Genomic DNA, 13,053 nt, shown 5'->3' on the forward strand with positions numbered 1-13,053 from the left:
CTCAGTCCGACCATGAGAAGATGCTAGACAAACCCAAATTATGAGACATTTACAAAATACCTGACCAGTACGCCTCAAAAGTGTCAACATCAGGAAAGACAAGGAAAGATGGAGACCCCATCACAGATCACAAGACACTAAGGAGACTTGAAACCCTAAAGCGATGTAGCGTCCTGGAGTGGCTCCTGGGACAGAAAAGAGACGTCAGTGGGCAAATAAGAAATCTGAATATAGGTCAGATTTGTAGTCTGCAGTTAGTGAACGGCACCGTTACCAAAGTTAATTTCTTAGTTTGGATAAATGTCCACAGTTGGAGAAGATTCTACTACAGGCATCTGGGCGAAGGGCATATGGAAACTGTGTACTTTCTTTGCAACTTTTCTGCAAAACAAAAATTATTTTAATAAACCTACAGAAGGAAACATATACACTGGTAACAGATTCTCAAATTTAGCTATTATTAAAAAGGACCCAGACATGACTGAAGTTCATTGCTGGATGGTGATAAGTGGTCACCATTAAATACTGAGGTAATTGCTGTATCAAACAAAAGCCCCCTCAGAACAAGAGAGAGAGAAAATCAGCCTTCTTGGGCTCCATTCTCACTCTTGGTGATGATGTGCAAGAAAAATTCACGGTCTTTGGGTGGAGAGAGTGGGGAGGGGCAGAGAGAGAGGAAGGAGGGCGGGGCGGAGAAAGAGAATCCTAAGCAGGCTCCGTGTTGCCAGTGCAGAGCCCAATGCGGGGCCTCAAACTCAAGAACCGTGAGATCATGACCTGAGCCGAAATCAAGAGTCACATGCTTAACCAACTGAGCCACCCAGGCGCCCCAGAATATAGTCTATTTCTGTGAACTCTGTGACCAGAAGTAGTATATGAAAAATTTCCCAGAACTTCCCATGAATGATAATGGCCTATTATCTGAGTATTACGCATTCAGGAGGGGAGCTGGCTCAACATCCTGCCGAGCAGGTTCGCTCCCTGGGAGTAAGGCGACAAAAAAGCAGCAGAGGCTCAGGACTCCTCTCCCGTGCAGGACCTTGGCCTCCACCCCACCGTGCTTCCCGAGGACGTTCGGGGGTGGTGTTCCCAGATAAGAGCCGCTGTCATTCTGCCTTAGTCCCATCACTGTCCACATTTCTGACAATGCTAGCCCCTAGGAAAGAAATAAATCTTAAGACACGTTGTTTTATTTCCACAATTGCTTAAAATATTTTATTAAAGACAATGCAATTTAGCTAAAAATATTTATTAAAGGGGACGATATATAGTAATGTATTTAAGGCACATGAAGAAGTTTTGGCATTAAGTTGCAAGAAAAGGAATACAAATTATCCCAGTAAATTTCAGACTCTATTACATTAGCACATGTAGTTTTTAAAAAACGTTTCAAGAGCACCAGTAATCCATCCCCGATAAGGCACAAGCTTCATGACTCGGTGTCCCCATGCTTGAGCAGCTGCTGTCTGGTATACTCCCAAATCAGCAGCGCCCCACTCACGTGGACGTTGAGTGAGCGGATAATACCCTGCTGAGGGATTTCCACGCAAACATCCAGCTGCTGGATCAGGTTTGCTGGAATTCCTTCACGCTCGTTTCTGATGAAGAAAAATGAGAGAAAAAGGTTAGTTTTTGTGTAAGACACTAATTTTTTCTTAGCTGTCATGAACGTCAGCACAGAGCCAGATTAACAAAACGAAGTCTGTGGCCCCGGGAAACAACATGGAGATTTAAGGGTTGATCTCTGTTCACCTGACCATCCCAAACAGGTGACAGAAAACAAAAACCAGGGGTCTTTCCATAAGCGGGACACGTGAGAAGTCCTGATGTGGGTATAACATCAGGAGTCTCGGTGAATCCTAAGATTTCCGAAGCATTTTCCAGACCGACCGCAACGCATCTTCTTACCCCAACAAGAGCAGAGACCGCTCAGGAAAGCTGTACTGGGTTAGGTCTACACTTCTGGCGGTTTGTTCCACACCGATGACGGTGTAACCTTCCGATTTCTTCTGTTGCAGAAAATCGATTAGCTGAGGTGGTCTTACCTTAAAGTGAGTTTTAAAAGAGAAGAGTAGTAAATTATTCATTTATAGCCTTGTCTGGAGTAAAATCAATTTCATAAAAATTTTTTTGAAACTCTTAAGTCTTTTTACAAGGAAAAGGAATTATACGCCATAAAAAAGAATTCTCCCCAGCATCATATATATTTATAAAAGTATTCCTAAGAGTGAGTTGCAACTCACAGGACATATGTTACTGAAAAGAATTCTATGTTATTGAGGATCTCTAAAAATACCACAATGTGAAAGATAATTTGGACTAGGAGAACAGAGGGGGCTGTATTTTAATTTAAGTTTATTTTAGGCTGTTGAAGGCTGGACAACTGTAAAATACTCCAAAAGGATGGACACCTGAAGAGAGAGGGCTATGAAAGATTTTAGTGAAGAAACATTTTAATAATAAGTTACTTTCTACCCACCTCCACTAAAGGAAGCCACTGCTCGGCCGAAACACTCAGGCACTGAAACTGCTTGTCTCGGGTGCACTGCAGGCTGCCTACTGTGAGCGCCGAGGCCCCGAACACCTCGCAGGTGCGGCACAGCCCTGCAGAATGGGCCGCGTTACTGTTTCGCACGGTGCCGCGCTCACTGTGGCCCACATATCCCTCCAAAGCTCCCAAGGACGGTTAAATGTGGAAAAGACAGGCAAAGTGGCATGGGACTGACTATAGGTTTTCAGGATCCAGAGATTTTAAGCAATCCCCCTGGAAAACTAATTTTACCTCCTAAATTAGTTGGCTTATCGATGAGTGAGGCCACCACAATCAGTCTGCTAATCGACTTTCCAAGTTTGGCAACACGATCCTGAAACACGAGCTCCAGATCTAAATCTGGAACGTTATTTTTCCACGGGATAATCTTCTTCTGAACATCAGTCCACTCTGACTGGTCATCTGCTTCACCTGAGTTAGAACCTGGGAGGGAAAAAGAAAATAATCCCGTATCTAAAAATCTATTTATTTAAATACACACGTTTTTTTTTTAAGAGTTTAAAATGATAGTTTAGGATGAGATTCATTAACTAAAGAACTTTACTTGGATTGGGACACAACTGCCATTTTCTTTTTTTTTTTAATTTTTTTTTTTTTCCTTTCAACGTTTTTATTTATTTTTGGGACAGAGAGAGACAGAGCATGAATTGGGGAGGGGCAGAGAGAGAGGGAGACACAGAATTGGAAACAGGCTCCAGGCTCTGAGCCATCAGCCCAGAGCCTGACGCGGGGCTCGAACTCCCGGACCGCGAGATCGTGACCTGGCTGAAGTCGGACGCTTAACCGACTGCGCCACCCAGGCGCCCCAATAACTGCCATTTTCAATAGTAATTTTAAATGTTCCAATTCAACTCTAACAACCAATACTACATTTCATGAAAATTTAAGATGCACTGTTGTTTACGTTTTAGCATATGCAAACTTAGGAAGCATGTTAGTATCCACAGGGTCTCATAGTTTGGTAAGATTTTCACATTTTTTCTTAGAGGTCCATAAAATAATGGTGTATCTTAAAAACAACAGAGTATTAGTATGGAATTTTCTGTAGAAATAGTGTATTCCTGAAAACAAATAGACAGTCTTTATCTTAAATTATTGGACAAGTACTTGGGCGAACTTTTCTAAAACAAAGGATATTCTCCGAAGCGATGCACTGAGTACGCAGAATGTTGTTGACCTCTCTCATGCAGTGTTGTGAGCTGTAGTGCAGGACTGAGACTATCCTTCCAGGCTCTTCCTCAACTGCTCCACTCAAAAGTGTTCACTGAACCATCAAGGAGCACTTAGCTCACGGGGATGGAAGAGACACACAAATACTAGAACACGGTACGACAGTGAGGGTAGGTAATGTCTGCTGGGGGAGGAAGGGAGGCGCAGAGACCCAGGAAGACTCAAGGGAAGTAAGAGTTTGCAAACAGAGAGGGGGAAGGGCAGCACTGACTGTGGGGACAGCGTGTGCATGGGCACAGGACGTGGAACGAAGACGACGGGCAGTGGCAGGACTTTGGTATAAGCTCACAGCCTGCCAGGATGGAACGAGGTGGCTCAGACCATGCGAAGAGCATGAAAAGCATGTAGACAATGATAAAGAAGTTACAGGTAGGAGCCATTAGAGGCTGTTAAGAAGGGGGAGAACAGTACTGGTTTTGTGTTTTAGGAAAAACCCCTCCTAAAAGTGAGGTGGAAGATCAGCTGGAGCCTTTGTACCAGTCCAGGCAAAGACAGAGACAGTCCAAATTAAGGCAAGAGCAGAAGCAGCCAGATCTGGGAGGCAGAATTACCACGATTCAGTAACAGATCAATGTGGCTGGCACGAGGGAAAAGAATGACCTCTGTGATGATCCAGTGACACCCGTAATAGAAAGCGTTTATAGAGGAGGCAAGTTTGGGCAAAGAGGGAAATCCAATTTGTGTATGCTGAGTTTAAAGAGTTTATGGTGTATCTGGGTGTAAATGTCCAGCAGGCTCAGGAAAGAGGCCACAGAGAGATACAGATTAGAAGTTATGCTAACTGGCAGTGGTTCTGCATTGTGGAAATTAATAAAAATGTTCAGGGAGAGCATGCAGAATAAGGAGACCAGGCCCATGAAAACATTCAGGGGATACGAACACCCAGTCCTGCCATAAATACCGCATTGTGATACCCTTCTCCTTACCACACACCAAACAAAACAGACACAGACCTCCTCTGCCTTTTTCCAACCAAACAACACCTGATTTCTCAGCTCCGCTCTGGGGCCCAGCTCAAACCAGCTGCCCACATACGTCGCCCTTGTCTCTCCTCTGTCTCTGCTCAGCCTGCCCTGGCGGGGCTGTCCCCACCACACTGATGAACTAGCTTTTGTTGCCATCTTTTGCCCCCAAATCTCCCTGACTGATGTCCTGCTTTGGGAAAGCCCTTCCTCCAGATCTCTGCTCGACCTGCTCTCCCTTCACATGGGTCTCTGCTCATTGTCAACTCCTGAGAAACGTCTCCTTGATCCTCTGTCACTATCTCTATCTGCTCTGCTCTCATGGTACTGTTTTCATAGGAACGTAAGCTCCTCGAGGGCAGGGACTTGGTCTATGTCTAGCACACAGGAGGCAATCGCTAAATCTCTGTTGAAGGAATAAATAAACTTAAGGTGGTAGGTCGAAAAATGTATTCATGAACCATCTAGAGTGTTTGATAAAAAAAATTCTCCAGACATAGTGACTTAAAATCTAAGGGTGGCCCCCCAGTATCTGTACTTTAACAGGCTATCTCCAAGGGATTCTTGAAAACATTAGCATTTTAGAGAAGTACAGATCTAAGGAACAAAGAGGGGAGCTCCTGAAGGGGCTCAGAAGAGTCAGACTGAGGAGGAAAATCATAGCAAGACGCTAGCAAATACATGCCCCATAAAGGGCAGTCCTTAGACTTTGTGAAGGAGGCGAAAAGACCACTTCTGAAAGAAGCTTCAGTGGTCGTGGGTCAGGGAGGGCCAGAGCAAGCAGCGGCACTGCGACAAGCGTGGGGACTGTGGACCATGGCTACAGTCACTCAGATCAGCTGTGGTGTAAGAAGAGGTGGCACTGGTCCTTGGATGGGAGGAAGAGGAGGAGATGAGCAATGAAGGAAATGAGAAAAAGGCCCCAGGGAAGCAGTAAGTGTAACAGAAAGTTGGGGAGACAGGAGGAAGAAGGCCGAACAAACGGGTGAGGTCCAACCAGTCCCCACAAGGGACTAGAATCAAGGGCTCTGCTTTACTCCTAAATGGGCCAAGAAGTGAGATTTCATAATTTGGCCCTTTCTAAAATCTATACTTTTACAGGAATATATATAATGGGAGAGTGATAAACAGTAATAATATTTCAAAAAAAAGAAAAGCTACTAGCTTGATATAATAACGCAATCAGGCTCTCTTGGCTTTTTAGAGCAAAGCTAACAAATTAAAATTGCTAGTTAGTTATACCACGTTTTTTCAGTCTTTTCTCTAAGCCATCAAGCAGAGTTCACTTCAGTGAAAAGTGGTCTATCAACTATGTGTTCTCAGTAACTGAACTGAGTAAGCTGAACCAAGTCAACAAGGGGAGGGAAAAATAAATTTTTTTTTTACCTATGTCCTGCTGAGCCCAGTCACCTGGTTTCCGTTCACAAAGTTGAGTTGGAGAAAGATACCACTGAAATCCTGAGTCTAAAGGAATGTCTGTGAATCTGGTAAATTTACCAATGGCAATCCATTCATCTTCAACAAGGCCTGAGAGGCGTGGAAGGATGTAAAATATGGTCTGAAAAGAGAATTGTAAAATCTCAAATTTTTTTCCTTCAAAAATAACAAAGAAACACATGGTAACATGTCTAAAATACAACTTTTACTTACTCTTACTGATGTATTCTCCCAAACTACCACAATGATCATATTATGTACTTTTATGTACATTTTATCTTGTAGCAACTCTCTTGACATATTTCTCATCTACTCTAAAGAATCAGGGGATTCATGGGGCGCCTGGGTGGCGCAGTCGGTTAAGCGTCCGACTTCAGCCAGGTCACGATCTCGCGGTCTGTGAGTTCGAGCCCCGCGTCGGGCTCTGGGCTGATGGCTCAGAGCCTGGAGCCTGTTTCCGATGCTGTGTCTCCCTCTCTCTCTGCCCCTCCCCCGTTCATGCTCTGTCTCTCTCTGTCCCAAAAAATAAATAAACGTTGGAAAAAAAAAAAATTTAAAAAAAAAAAAAAGAATCAGGGGATTCATTTAGGAAAGCCTTGAGGGCAGGCACATCTTCCACCCTGGTACTTCTGTGTAATAAACCACTCTGTGCTTGATAAAAGCAAAAAGCGTTCAGTAGGATTGAGCAATATTCATGGTGGCAACATTTAGATAAGTGCTATTTATTGATAACCGAACACCTCCATAAGCGGTCAAAGTCAAGCTCTTTTGATGCCAAATCTTTACTCTTGTTACCATGAGACAAATTTGGAATCTAAACTTTGCATTGGCCATAGATTAGCTGTGATGTTAGGCAAACCACTTAGGCTTTCTTGGCTTCAACTTCCTCATTTGTAAAATAAGGATAAAATCAGGTTCAAATGGCACATCGAGGTGTCTGTAAACTGCACGTTATGACACCACTGAACATGGTAATTATTTAGTCATTACATAAACTATCCCCCTTTCCTTTCTTTACCTATGAAAAGAAACAGAACCAGAGAATCATCAAAGGAGAAAAGGCACATACAAAACAGAAGCACAAGTAACAGGCAATGTAAAAATGAAATGACAAACACCTGACAACGCGAAGCCTTCATGCTGGCCCTACTTGTACGAATTTAAACTGGCGTGAGGACCGCCCCACAGTGTCCACGGAGTAGAAACCAAGTACAGTCCAAATGCAGAAAGAGGTGGAATTTGTGAGCCGCTGTGTTATTTACACATACAAGTACAGCTCCTATCGTTCACGGGGAAGAGAATACACAGAAAGGAGGCGGTGAGGAGTCGGACAGGGAGGAAGGAAAGAGGGAAGAGGGACTTACTCCTGCTGCAGAACTGAATAGAGAGTGCTGACTTAACACTAGAGAGCTAGTAAGAGTCCTTCAGAAAGATGTCAAACAAAGCATTCTGGGCACTAAAGAACACAGAACAGCATGTTAAAATAATTGAAAAATCCTACATTTTTTGCGACGAAGCAACAGAAGCACACATTAATATTCTGGAGCGAATATCTCACAATATAAAGATTAATATTTTTTTAAAGGCCAGCTTATTAGTAACCGATCCCCCCAACTGCATATGCACAGCAGCTCAAGTTACTGTGGAAAAACCCTAGGTCACCTGTTTTAAATTCAAAGGCAGAACACTGGAGAAAGTGACACGATTTACACACATTTTAATAATCTGTATATTAAGTTCACTCACATGCTAATTGTAATAAACGTGTTTTATGATTCTTAAAATTAAGTGAACACCTTTGGATACAATGAATGCAGGGATGTGTGTGTGCTGTATAATTCTAGTCACCCAGCATCAGGAAAATGCGAGTGACAAAGGGACAGATCTTTTTGCTTTCACAAACAGCTTCATGACAGCAAAATCTCACCTGCACACACGTTCTCACCCATCTCCTTTTAATGTCAGAACAGATTTCTGTTTAGAGTTAAATATTCCCCCTTCCAGTGTTTATAAGCCTGAGAAATAGAAAGTGACGGTGACTCGCCAATTTTCACTGCCTATGAGCGAAATGCGAGCAAGAGTCATCTGCACGAAGTGGCAAAGTTAAACTTAGGACTTTACGCTGTGAGGGTGATGCTGTAAGGGGGAAAAGTTCACCTCGTCATAACCCTCCAAGAACTGTGGCAGAAAGGGAGCGCCAGGATTAAAGACACGGTAGGGAATTTACAAACGACACTCTCCACTCACCTCCAGACAATAATCCTTAAGCGGGTGAAATGTTTCAAAAAAGAAATGCTCTTGGATGCGTTGCCAGTTCTTCTTGGCGTTCCTAAGGAGTAAAGATACGGTGTCAGGTCCAGACAAGTGAGAGAACTCTGGTGGGGGGCGGGGAGGGGGAAATCAATCAGATAATCCTAGCGAGTGCAGAGGTTAGAATGCACGGAAAATCTTGGGAATTTTATCCTAAGATTTATACACCCCCCTGCCTACATCCCAGATCAACGTACTTCACACAAACTGACACTGAATTTGACATTTTGAAATGAAAGTCAAAGAAATGACTGTTTCACAGTCCCACAACAATGACTCAACAGGACCCGAAGCCAGGTCTCCGCGCTTAAAAATACAGGGATCACTCCCATAGATGGTGCAGAGGCCTGCGCTCCATCAACGCTGATGGGATGCGGAAATGGCTGTCCGCTGGCAGCGATGGGGAGCCCTCACAGGAGCAGCCTGTGACATGTAGCACTTACGTGCTCGGGGCAAAAGAGCTCTAAAAGGGAACCGTGTGAGAAACCTGTCCTTAAAGAGGACAGTCCTCAAGTCCCCACCTGGCAGTAAGCGCTTTTTCTACCGCGAAGATTCACAACGCATGCCAAACCACCGGTGCTCCTAAACCAGACAGACAGACTAGGGAAGGTTTTAAAGTCTTAACACATCTGCCACGTTTTCAAAGGCAAAGGGGTAGGGATAGAACTCATAACCCAGCTGGTGGCAGGTTGCAGTGTGAATTCGTGATCAACAGCCCATAAGCCAAGTAGTTTCGAGGCTCCCACGCTGGCCTGGCCGGTGTGCCTTCCTTACCCCTCAGACCCCCCACCCCGCCACCCGCTCCGACAGCCGAGCCTCCGGGCACTGCGGGGAGAGGAGAGAGTTCTCACCTCCTGCACCTCCTACCACCTGCCCGCTTGGCTCCCCACCCCAGGAGTCTCCTAGACCCGGGCCCCTGAACTGTCCCCTCCCGGCTCCTCTAGCCTGATCAAAGGGCTCCGTGTCTTATCTTAAAAAAAGAACCGTACTGAAGCGCCATCAGGTGGGGCTGGAGAGCTGGCCTGAGGCCCACCACATAAGGGGACACCCACGCACAAGGGGATTCCTTTGGGGGGCAGGGGGCCGGGACGGGGGGAAGGACGGGGGGTGCCTTTATCTGACACCTTTCTGCACTGTTCAGCTTCCTAACCACAAATCCTTATTTAAAAACAACTAACGTGGGGCACCTGGGTGGGTCAGTCGGTTAAGCGTCCAATTTCGGCTCGGGTCATGATCTCACAGCTGGTGAGTTCGAGCCCTTCATCTGGCTCTGTGCTGACAGCTTAGCGCCAGAGCCTGCTTGCTTCCGATTCTGTGTCTCCCTCTCTCTCTGCCCCTCCCCTGCTTGCACTCTCTGTCTCTCTCAAAAATAAACATTAAATTTTTTTTTAATAAAAAAAACTGATGTTACCAAAGATAAAATACAAGCCCTCCTTGACACCACATCCTCTACAGCTGTTCTATGACAGTTCACAGAAGAGTTTTGGGAGAGAATTATCCCCTCAACATGGCTGTGTTTTTACCTTCTTCATTGCCTTTTAAAGACATGATGTATTTCAAATATGCGAGTGAAGAAACTAAGCTAATAGGCAGCAAAGAGCCCATCACCGGATTTAATGTAATATATTGTCCCAACCACTCCTAATCCACTTTAATTTGGTTTCTGCCCCACCAATAAGGCTACTGAAATGGCTCCCCCTAAATCCAGCGGGCGCTTTTAGGCTCTCATTTAACTTACCTCAAACCTGTCCATTTCTCTACCCCCCAGTAACCTAACACATGACTTCCTCCCATTCTTTTTTTTTTCTTCTAGTTTATTTATTGTGGGAGAGAGAGAGAGAGAGAGAACATGAACAGGAGAGGGGCAAAGAGAGGGAGAGAGAGAATCCCAAGCAGGCTCCGCGTTGTCAGCACAGAGCCCGACATGGGGCTCAATCCCACGGCCCTGGGATCTTGACCTGGGCCCAAATCAAGAGTCAGACACTTAACTGACGGAGCCACCCAGGCGCCTCTCCTCCCATTCTCTCCTGTGGTCCCCTGATCTGTTCTTCACACTTTAAAAAATGCAAAAGCGAACCCAGTGATGTCATTCCTGAGTTTAAATAATTCACTCAACAGAAGCCCAACCGGCCTGGCCTCTGCCCCTCGCTTCCTGCACGCACTGCCCTTGGGCAGACCAGCCCTGTTCAGGGCTCTGAGTGCACCGTGCACACCGGCACACCAGCTTCGGGGCCGCCCAGACATCACCGTCCTCCATTCCTCCATAATGGAAACATCATGTGACTTAGAAAGGCCTCCCCTCCCCCACCCAGCCTGGAGAGGCCGCATTTTCTCATCATGATCCTTCCTTTTCCACTGGGGTACCTGCCATGATTTAATTTATTATTTGTATGAGTGTTTACTTGATGTCCCATCCACCTGACTGGGAGCCACACGGAGATGAGAACTGTGTCCACCTGGCCTGCCGCTGATGCCCCACAACTCAGCCTGCATCGGTCACAGAACTGATTCTGCCATGTATCAGAAGAACAGAGATGGTCCGATGCCCAGGGTTCCTTATTCTAATTGGTTAAATATCCTACCTGGTACGAGGATTTTAAAAAGAATTAAGTTACTTTGTTTTTTTTTTTTAATTTTTTTTTTAACATTTTATTTATTTTTGAGACAGGGAGAGACAGAGCGTGAACAGGGGAGGGTCAGAGAGAGGGAGACACAGAATCTGAAACAGGCTCCAGGCTCTGAGCTGTCAGCACAGAGCCCGACACAGGGCTTGAACTCACGGACCGTGAGATCATGACCTGAGCCGAAGTCGGCTGCTTAACCGACTGAGCCACCTAGGTGCCCCAGAATTAAGTTACTTTGTAGAAGAGTGTTTTACTGCTTAAGAAAGGAGCCGACCCAACTGTTTTTAGAAATCAAAACACAGCTGCCCAGGAACTCTGACCAAGATCAACCACCAACCCAAACATCCCAACAGCAAATGATAAAGCCCTGGTTTCATCATAGAGAAAACCGTAAACGGACAAATGCCTATCCACATGTAAAATGTATTCATTTCCCTCAAACTTCCTTCCACTAGGGGAAGGCGGTGTGCTCCCACCCACCCACCCACCGAGGGGAAAGGAGACCTGCAGGACTGCCCGAGAAAGAGGAGGGATTCCAGCTGCCACAACATACCTGGAAAGGTAGGAACTCTAAGCACTGCTTGGTCAGCTACTAATTTTTAAAAAAAAAATTTTTTTTTTCAACGTTTATTTATTTTTGGGACAGAGAGAGACAGAGCATGAACGGGGGAGGGGCAGAGAGAGAGGGAGACACAGAATCGGAAACAGGCTCCAGGCTCTGAGCCATCAGCCCAGAGCCCGACGCGGGGCTCGAACTCACGGACCGCGAGATCGTGACCTGGCTGAAGTCGGACGCTTAACCGACTGCGCCACCCAGGCGCCCCATGTCAGCTACTAATTTTAATGATCAGTCTTTGTCGTGACCAGAATTTCTATACAACGAACTGTGTACAATGTGTCAGAGGTGACCGGCACCTTCCTTTGCACTTTTGTCCCTCACCTGTGAACCTGCCCTGTGTCCCCAACCTAATTTTCTCTTCTGGTTTTTCCCTGTTGTGTCTCACGCAATTATATTTTAGTATTTGTATTTGCTGAATTGAGTGTCTTCCTCCTGAGACGCCAAAAGCTCCCTCACCCACTCGATCACCTAAATGCCTCTTTTCAACCAATGTATGGGAAGTAAAAGCAGGCAGAAGGGCTATCAGGTACTTTGTGGCCGCAGGAGTACCTCAGTCCTGGCCCCACACGAAGCTTCATAAGGACTCAGTCTTATTTACACCATCTGTTAGCTTGATGGTCAAAGACCCCCCCATATGTTACTGGTTTTCCAAACACTATTTCATGTGCTTAACATGTTGCCTCAAACCTTTATCTGTCTGTTTATAAGAATTTGTAACTATTTTTGAGCTTCTGAAACTTTTTATGTATTGACTGATATTGCCTGGGTCTCTGGAAGTTATAAAAATCCTGGCGTTCTTGGATAGTGATAATCAATGATAATCAGTGATAATGAGGAAACAATAAAACAACAACACTCCCTTAGAGCCGGGGAAACAAGTTCAGATACCAGGAGACAGGATACTCGAGCCTGCCTTTGTGCGCTGAATTGAACAGGGCTGGGTGTGGGAGAAGCGGCCTGTATAGAATACTGAGCCGGGTGGCCCCCCTCCCCCATCCTGTACCAGTGGCATTTTATCTGTTCGATACTGAGCCTCTGTGCAGGATTTTGTTTGGGAAATAGAGACACTCGCTTAAAAAAAGGAAAAGAGAAAAGCTTCCATCTTTAATTAGTACACCTGGGCAGTTGGGAGCACGTCTTTAAAGCCAGATCGTTCTGCTTCCCAGCACTTCTTTGACAACAGAGGATGGGGACATTCAGCTCTACTGAAAAGGAATATCTAAAGGTATGTAAAACATTACTGTAAAATAAAGGATCAAGGATAAGAAAACAACAACGATGAAAAAGGTTGAGATGGAGCTAACCACAATGAGAAGTGTG

The 13,053-nt window shown here is 45.3% G+C and overlaps 1 protein-coding gene across 1 annotated transcript in view; it reads right to left on the reverse strand.

Annotated features, from left to right (window-relative positions):
- Positions 1-1,264: 1,264 nt before the first annotated feature.
- The window catches only part of TARBP1 (TAR (HIV-1) RNA binding protein 1), a 90,334-nt gene continuing 78,545 nt past the window's right edge, over positions 1,265-13,053 (reverse strand). Inside the window, 6 exon segments of the mRNA XM_030334182.1 lie at positions 1,265-1,598; positions 1,909-2,045; positions 2,480-2,604; positions 2,783-2,974; positions 6,130-6,301; positions 8,428-8,509. Of these exon segments, the coding sequence (XP_030190042.1) occupies positions 1,430-1,598; positions 1,909-2,045; positions 2,480-2,604; positions 2,783-2,974; positions 6,130-6,301; positions 8,428-8,509 (877 nt within the window). The 3' untranslated portion in view covers positions 1,265-1,429.

The sequence above is a fragment of the Lynx canadensis genome, chromosome D2 (assembly GCF_007474595.2).
Source record: "Lynx canadensis isolate LIC74 chromosome D2, mLynCan4.pri.v2, whole genome shotgun sequence".
NCBI lineage: Eukaryota > Metazoa > Chordata > Mammalia > Carnivora > Felidae > Lynx > Lynx canadensis.